The sequence below is a fragment of the Phoenix dactylifera genome, chromosome 14, assembly GCF_009389715.1.
Source record: "Phoenix dactylifera cultivar Barhee BC4 chromosome 14, palm_55x_up_171113_PBpolish2nd_filt_p, whole genome shotgun sequence".
In the NCBI taxonomy this organism is placed as follows: Eukaryota; Viridiplantae; Streptophyta; class Magnoliopsida; order Arecales; family Arecaceae; genus Phoenix; species Phoenix dactylifera.
The window spans coordinates 6,029,444-6,038,289 of record NC_052405.1 but is presented as its reverse complement, the minus strand read 5'-3'; the positions used below and the strand labels follow the sequence as shown (position 1 = coordinate 6,038,289).

At 36.6% G+C, this 8,846-nt stretch overlaps 1 protein-coding gene across 13 annotated transcripts; it reads right to left on the bottom strand.

Moving 5' to 3' along the window:
- Window positions 1–537: 537 nt before the first annotated feature.
- On the bottom strand, window positions 538–8,402 carry LOC103708054 (chromophore lyase CRL, chloroplastic). Of its 13 annotated transcripts, none has more exons than XR_005514755.1 (11): window positions 7,911–8,402; window positions 7,746–7,795; window positions 6,902–6,962; window positions 6,765–6,800; window positions 4,009–4,059; window positions 3,661–3,753; window positions 1,534–1,683; window positions 1,362–1,454; window positions 1,044–1,228; window positions 906–951; window positions 538–812 (listed from the first exon to the last, which is right to left on the bottom strand). XR_005514755.1 is itself a non-coding variant. In XM_017843060.3 (10 exons), the coding sequence occupies exons 1-9, from the start codon at window positions 8,073–8,075 to the stop codon at window positions 1,085–1,087; spliced, it is 843 nt and encodes a 280-aa protein (XP_017698549.2). In that variant the 5' UTR covers window positions 8,076–8,402; the 3' UTR covers window positions 538–951; window positions 1,044–1,084. The 13 variants fall into 13 exon arrangements, 7 of the variants coding, with proteins under 7 accessions (XP_017698549.2, XP_038989365.1, XP_017698551.2 ...); XR_003385903.2 differs by having other exon boundaries at window positions 538–804; XR_005514757.1 differs by having other exon boundaries at window positions 1,076–1,228.
- Between the last annotated feature and the right edge of the window lie 444 nt (window positions 8,403–8,846).

The window sequence follows — 8,846 nt, the reverse complement described above, 5'->3', positions numbered from 1 at the left end:
TGGAAAATAAGTTATTATTACTATTATAATACCTCAAAAAAAAGAAAAATAACTTATTATTTGACACTTGACCTGTTTATCTTACCAATGTGCAGTTGGAAGCATGTGCATTTGAAGGGGTAAAGGTTTTGGTAGATAACCAGTGACCAGAATTACAGTCAACAGCTCGTATCATACATAAGAGAAAGTCTTAAAAAATGCAGCACTCAGTAGCGTTTGTAGAGCTGTTCGACAGAACCCTAGCATTTGTTACTGACCACAAGATACTCTCTTGAATGCTGTCATCCAGCTTCCACTGCCGGATTTGAGCTATTATCATACAAGCAATGAGTATATATAGGCAATCAAGATAGAGCAAGGAAAACTAATTATAGGATACTCTCATCTAACCACATTTGGAAAAGAAGGCTTTTGACAAGGTATGATTACAATATGAATTGAGGATTCTCCTGGTCATTCTAACATATATGCAGAAAAATAGAATGACTATACAAGTCAGTCAGTAGATCCTCTAACATTTTTCATCAACCATTCATCAGTCAAAAAATGCCCCAAAATATTCCGAAATAACTGATGCATGCACAAACTATTCGAATTTCGAGATTATGCATATTAACTTACAGCTTTTTCACTAAATACTCTGTACATAATTTATTACAGATGTAATCCAAGGGTTGCTTGGATTTGAACCATTGTGCCATATTGCAAAACAACCACTCCCTAGTAGGGGCCTCTTATGGTAATTTGGATTGTTGATCCTATGGCTGAAATATCTGCCCTGATTCAGCCAACTCTGTTTGGACCCTGTGAATCTAACAGCTTGAGGTGGAAAAAGGAAAAGGACTAAAAACCCAAAAGAATGTTTATTCTGCCTTCTCTAGTAAGAAGTATCAAGTGCCTCATACCTTGAACATGGAAATTTGTGCGTCTTGCAGAGGAAATTGATAACACCTGGGACAAAGGAAGCCATTGAGCTCGAGTTGGCAGCAGTCGACCAAAACAAACAAAGAAATGCAACAAAAGAAAAGGGATGCAGTATATACATCTATTTCAATTTTCTAGCTGTAGAATTTACATAGTGAATTTATTGCTCATCAACCACAAAAGATCCCTCCATCTTCTTCTCTAGAGACAATGTCGGGGCAAAATTTAGAGGTGAAAACATGTCATCGTCACTAGATGATGGTGCAGGTTTGAACTCATATGGACCTCCCCTCGCTCCCCAGACCTGATGATATCATAACACAATCAGTACTTTTTTCCCCTTTTTTTGCTAAACAATCAATAATTTTGTTCTTTCAAAGAAAGACGACAATCAATTGAGGGAATATAAGATTTTTATGCTCAAGACACTACAAAACCTGATTTCCTTCATCATCATAGCCCCTATCCCAAGTATGTACTTCACCATATTTGTGAATTGCAAGCTCCGACGTGCAATATGTCGCTCCATTCTGTTGATAAATATTTGGTAAGAAACAGCTCAGCTTCTATAGGAATATTTAATGAGTTATGGCAAATCAGTTCATTCACCAGAAGCCCAAAGGAAACTGCAGGAGAAAGTATACAGAAGGGTACCCAGGAATTAGGGAAGCCACCAGGTGGACTTGAGCCTTCATATAAGCAGCGCTTTCCACGTTCACAGCGCGAAAGGTGTACGGTTGTTAAATGTTCTGCAATATCCTGAGCACAACATCACACTTCAATTTATGGACTATAATCTTGCTGACTTGAAACACTGGGAAGTTCCATATTAATAAAACTAAAAACTGAGACAAAAACTGGTCAGTGATAATGTGCATGAAGCACATAAGGAGCTAAATTTTAATTGAAATTATTAGTCACTGGCACCAGAAGAACTATTTCAGGAATTGACATGGAAAGTAACTACCACATAAGCCAGAAAAAACAAATAATGCATGGAAATCAAATATAGTTTCAACTAATTATGTAAACAAATTGTATGAGAATGAGAGTTCAAACTGCCCAAAAACATTCAAGTGCTGGGAAATGCTAATACACCCTCAAGAGAAAAGATTAGCATCCATCAGAATCATGGAAGTGATATGAACTACAAGTTTTTATAAATAAGAATAGAATTTTTTCTTCATTTTTCACATTTCTCACTTTTTATCATACTCCTCATGTAAATCCTTTCACATCTACATCACAGAAACCAATAACCCTGGATGGTTCTGCCTGCCAAGATCCGCCATCTCATTCAGCCTGCAGTATACGGGATGCCCAAATTTGCATGGGTGCTTCATGTTGCACTATGGCTGTGTTTGATTCAGGAATAAAGCAAACATAAGGCTTGGAGTATGCCTGCCAAACAACCTTCAAAACACAGGCACACATGAGGATAGGTTATGCCAGCCCAAAAAAATTGGGACACAACTTTGCGAATAGGCAAAGCTAGTGCTATTCCACTTATTCTTATTTCTGAATCATACTCAACTAGTAGGGAAAAAAAAAAAGACAGAAGAAAAATATGGGAAGACATGATGAGAACAAAATATAGTTAGGAAGAGAAACAGACATTAGGGCAAAACAGAGGACTAAAAAAGGCTGTTTAGGAATCAAGAAGAATGTCCTCAGTTTTACTGGGTAGCTTCATGGTTTATTCTGAGTAAGGAGCATGGAAATGCATGCTTCAAAGTCAAGAGCTTGTATTCAGGAAATTGTCGGAATATGATGTGACATGTTTGTTATTTCCCCACTTCTTCTGTTTCTGTCCTTTTAATCATAAGATTCTAACCTCTAATCAAAACAAAGGAATATTGTGCTGATATGGTTTCTATCATGGAGGCCGGGAGAAGGTGATGAATATACCTGAATGGTCAATGTTCAAGGAGTTCAGGCAGGAATATTAAAAGTGAAATGTCCTAAATGCCCTATCTTTTAAATTCAAAGCTGAAAAATTTTCAGTCAAAAGAATGTGAATAACAGGTCGTATTATAATGACAAAAAGTATTCAGTAAAGTTGAGCTATCTATTGGTTAAGTAACACAGTCAAAACTTTCAGAATTATTTAATAAAAAAATTAAGTTCCATGACAACCGAATCTCAAAATTCTTCTTCAAGATATCTTTATTAACTTGGCAAGAAATCAGCACCATTATGGTAATCTGAGCTTCCGAAGCATGGTAGCATTCTTCATATAATGTAACAACATGATTGATGTTCATAGCTGCACCAGCAACACACCACATTCTGTTTAAGAGTATAACTTGGCAAATATATTTCTACCTTTCTCAATCCATGAGTTTATTATTTTTTCTAATTGGGTCATATTTAACTTTCATAGGATTATTTGCTAATTCTTAAAAAAAATGAGTGTTTATAACATAAAAAAATGTATCTTACAAACTTTCTGAGCATAACTGGTCGTGTCTGGAGTTTTACTATGAAATGGGAAAATGCAATTTTAATCTATATCACATATCATAAGACATCAGTTGCTAGTCACTGATAATTCAATACTTTCCAAAGACAATGGGGAACCCGTGTTGAGCACCATAATATATGCATCAGAAAATGTTCTCATCTCATGTTGCAAAATAATTGTACTACAATTAGATAGGAAACCAGAATTATTAACCTGAAGAACAAATTGAAGAATGCAAACTAATACAGGTTCTCATATGTAATAAGCCATACCCCAATAACTTCTTCAGGCTGTGGTCGCTGGTCCTTTGGACGGTCACAAAAGTTTTTGTACTCTTCCACATCCCTTATGGCATATGAACTTAACTGTCATTGATGTCATAGAATTAGGGTGCCCAGAAACACAAGGCCAGCTCCAAGTTTGTCTATTGAAGTGTTATTGACAATTATAAAGATTTCTAGTGATTCAGGGAAGTTACGTTTTCCAAAGCACATTTATCTCTTCTTACTTAATACATTTCTTGTAAGTTGAGATAAATCAATGTCTTATGCAAGGACATACAGGTAAATACAACGATATGTTTCAGAAGACTCAACCAGTGAATCAAGAACTGATCTCACCTCAACATCACATTTTTTTTCCTTCGGGCAAGGCTTCACCATATAAAACCTCTGTAGTAACAAAGTCATGGACAGTCAGCTTCGCTTACAAAATGGAGCAGAATGATTAGCATCTTAATTCAAAAGCAGAGATAGTGAATAAAATTAAGTGTGATATGACAAGGAAATGTATAAATTGTCGCACCCCCCCCCCCAAAAAAAAAAAAAAAAATTGAGATGCCAACTGTGTGATCTTTTGGCTCCTATTTGACTTACTTTTCTACAGTTAATACTTCTCTTCAATGATCAGGAGTAAGAATAATCAGTGTTAGAATCTGCAGGCCTTATCTTGTCTATTTAGTATAGACCAAATACATATTTGATGAGAAGGCACTGGAACGTTCTCGTCCAGAATGTAATCAGGGTTTTACAAGCATCTTTTGCATATAAAGGTATGGATAAAGATATCTTAATGCCAATTTTACCGATCTCATTCCAAAAGGAAGATTGTGGAAATAAAGGACTATAGACCCTTAAGTTTTCTGAATATGACCTATAAGATCACGAGCTCAAGCATGAGTTCAGACGATGAAAGAGAAAGGAAAATGGCTAATCCAAGTGCAACAGTTAATGGACATGTGTATCAGAAGAACTCTATTGGACTAAAAACACGTTATAGTCAACATAATAAATAAAGAGTCAATAATACTTGTAAAGATGACAAGAAAAGTCTGAGATCATGGCAGTTCTTGTATAATGTTATGGGATATGATGGATCTACCGAAAGAGAAAGAATGGTTGTCTGGTTTATTCTGGATATAGCTAGGGTCTTAGCATCTCAGACAAGGTCAAACAGCACCCCATCTTCCCTCTTCTTTTAATCTTTTGTGGTGGAAATTTGTTATGCATTTCCCAAATATAAGACAAGAAAAGGACTTTGTTGAGGGAAAGAGCATGTAAAGGTGACATCTCTTTGTACCATGTTGTTATCTTCGATGTATTAGCAGTATCCTCTTGCTATTATTATGATAAATTGACAACCACAAAAAACATGTCGGCATTAGCATCATCATATTATTTTGGTCAGTTAGGGAGCTTAAGGATCAAAAAAAGCAAGAGGGCTGTTGTCAAAAATACAGATGTAGGAGGACAGAGTAGAGTTATGGCTATGATGCTGGACAAGTTGATCATATATTGTTGAAGCAGATTAGCCTCATGATTAGTGATGCAAACAGATTAAAGCAGTTAACTAACCAAGGAATCTAAGTTACCCGGATCATATTATTTACCTCATAGCCCGCACCTGCCACCTCAAATAGATATGGTACAACACTTTGGTATTGGTCTAGAAGAAGAACTTTTTTTAGGGATTTTTCAACAATCTCACACTTGACATGCACCCACACCCAATCATCATACCCAAGTCCATGTAACATAGCCAATAACTACTCAACTTAATCTCAAAAGTATTTGGATCAAATTCACATCTAAAAGCTTGAGGATCAAATTTTATTTAATAAAGCAGGCTCCTCCAGATAAGTGGGTTAGGAGGCTATGCACTAAGGATTGGCACAAAAAAACTAGGTTCTTGGAATTCAAATTTACATAAAAACAGGTTTCTTTTAAAAAATGTGCCAATTAGGATGACAGCATAGAATGGTGATCAGATTCTGAAATGTTACATGGTATTGGAAGCATCCTGGCATTTTGTTCCTCCAGCTTTCTGAAGCATACCAAAATAAATATTCTTTAGACAAGAACTTATAGCTGAGAGAGAAGCTGAAGTGTGGTCCAAAATCCTAATTTTAGAATTGAATTATGGGATGAGAAAATCAGGTTGCATTTCTCTCTGTTTGATTGCCATAATCAAAGTGAATACTGGCATGGATGATAGACCAATTATGTTCAGAGACTTCTATGCTTTATAACTGGGCAAAATCAAATAACACATAGAATGATAGAATTCTTTAAGCTTCACATAAGATCCAGGCCTTGGAATGGATGTACTTCAAGGCAAAGGTTGTAAAAGGGGCAATTCAGATCTCCACCTTTATTGTGCCCTTTTGTCACCATGGAACCAGATTTTTGGCCTAGCGAACCATCCTACACCATTAGTAGAAGATATGTAGTCATCGACAAACTACAGCAAATAACAGAGAAAAGGCTGGACTTTTCGAGTACTCTATCATATGCAATGTGGAAGGATGTTTTGGAAGAACAAATTACAATGATTGAATTCTTGGACCTTGACGGGGTTTCAGAAGAACATAACCACAATGACAACTAGTTGGAGAAGAGGGAGAGTCTCTTTCTTCATGATACCCTATTGAAGTAACGAGGTAGTTGTGTTTACTTTCTTTTTCCTGATTCCCATTTCTTTGTTTGGATGCATCTCTACCTTGTCGCCTTAATATGGTAGGCAAAAGCCTCCTTTGAGTTATTTTACTTCTCTTCTATTTTTTGGGGTTCTATGATTTTTCCTATTACTTCATGGCAAAACATCTAGTATCTTCTTCAATTGTCTCTTTGGAAACCATTTAGTTTGTTTTCAGCTCAAAACAACTATTTCAGACTGCTCACATTCAGCATCCAAAGTTTTGCATCTCTTTGTATTTTATATGTTCAGTTTAAGTAGAAAAAATTAGGAAAAGAGATAATTTGAGTAACAGACAAGAGAGAATTGATCATGAAAGACCAACATATCAGTAGTTGGTTAAGTATAGAAGCATGCGCATGAATGAGTTTAGATGCTAGGGCCAAGTAAGAAGTAATCATACTTGTCGAAAAGGTTTCTGTGGAGTTCTCCAGAATGCCTGCCATAAAAGAAGAGCTATTAGCAGATATTGTACAAACAAGAAAATAAAATAGAATAGAATAACTAAATGGTAATGAAAGGTCATGTAGCTGCACATACTTGCTCAAAGTATAGTACTCTCGAGTCATCAACCATCTCTGTTGCTGGACACATAAGCATTCTGCAGACAGAAAGAATAACAACTATCGGATATGTAAATTTATTTATTTATTTAAGGAGGCAAAAACATTGTATAAAAACAGTAGGCATGAGTGAGGAAAAGTTTTATTTAAGGCATAGATCAAGATATGTACCAAGATTTTGACCATTATGCAATGAGAAAAGGCCATCTAGAATTCTATTCTAGCAATGAGCTGGTCTACTTGTATAACTCAGCATACAGAACAAAACCACAAAACCTCTTCCATTAAGTCAATAAATCTTTGAATAGATAGTTGCAAGAAGATTTCGTCAATATGCTTACAGTTATCATTACCAAAGTTATAAGTATCTTCATTTATGTTATCTTTGCTAGTCAAAGTTATCTACTTGTTCCCCTTCTAGGTTACAGCTCAGTAGAATTTGAATTAGAGCACCAAGGCATCAAAACAAGATAACCTCTAAGACTAACCTCAAAGACAGTAAAAGAAAATCCCGTCACAGCTAATGAATTTCATTCCAGTGTTGAAGAAACCTATAATTTCTTTTTTACTTAAACACTGCCAAACTTTCATATGGAAGTAGTAGACATAGGGGCTAAACCAATTCCAGCTACAAGTTAATAACACCTAAGTCCAGCAACAAAACAACCAAAACATCAAACAACATCCATATTGAAAACAAAGCATGGACCACTGCCCACGTCCCAAAATTTAAACTTGATATAGAAAAGTGGACAAAAACCAACCAATTCAATATGCTATGAGAGTTCACGAATACTCAATATCCAAAGGAAAATGCTCACCTTATATTGAAATAATTGTCAGGATCTCTACGAGCTTGCTCTCGAGAAAACTTCCAAACCCCAATCCACCAAAAAATAGGAAGAGCATCAGACTACTAACGTAACGAACTCTAAATCAAACTACATGAAGCCAAAACAGTGGAATCCAGGAAAAGGGGGGCTTACCTTCTCGCCGGAGAGGGCTTCGGCGACGGCGCGGGCGTGGTCCCACCTGGTGGTGGACTTCCTCAGCCTCTTCAATAGAAGCGCCCCGCCGAAGAGGACCAGCGCCTTGAGGACCCATCCCCGTGCTCGGCCCCCTCCACCGCCCGAGTCCGAATCCGTTCCCATCTCTCCCCTCGGCCCTCTCTCCTCGAAATCGAATCAACTGCACAAGAAACCAACCGAAAAAGAAAACAAAAATCCCACCTTGGATCCACTGCTACCAACCAAGAGAGTAATCCGAAGAAACCGAGAAGGAATTCAACTCTACTAATAATTCAGAGATGAATTCGTTGAAATTAGAGTAGAAGAGAAGTGGATGGGAGGAGAGGGGAAGAGTCTATCTTCTTTTCTCTGGCTTCGAAATCGTCCGACCGCTAGCTTGGTGCAGCCGCGGCTCCCGTGAGATGGGAAGCTAAAGTTGGGGAGAGGGATGGTTAGGCTTGCTTTGGGTTCGGCTAATTAAAAGAAGGGTGAGTTACAGAAATCCCTAAAAAATTACCTTGTAAAACCTACATTTATCCCCATAAAATTTATTTTTATCTAAAATTTTAACCCATAATTTAATAAAATATTAGTCCAACCATCAACTCTAAATGACATCCAAATATATATAAAAAAATACAGGAACATAAGAAGACGAATGGTGCCCTCCTTTTCACTTAAGTATAATTTTAATTTTTCACGAAAAATAAATAATTTCGTTGGCACCGCATAAATATAGATTTCATAAATTATTGAACATAAGTGTAATATAGGTACTATAATTTATCCTAAAAGACTCAATGTTGATTTGATCCAAAATAAGAGTTAGGCTAAGAGCCCATTTAGTTGCATAAAAGTCTAATTTAATTGATGCCAAAGGGCATCCAAAGGATGTCGAAGCTCCTACCTCTGAGT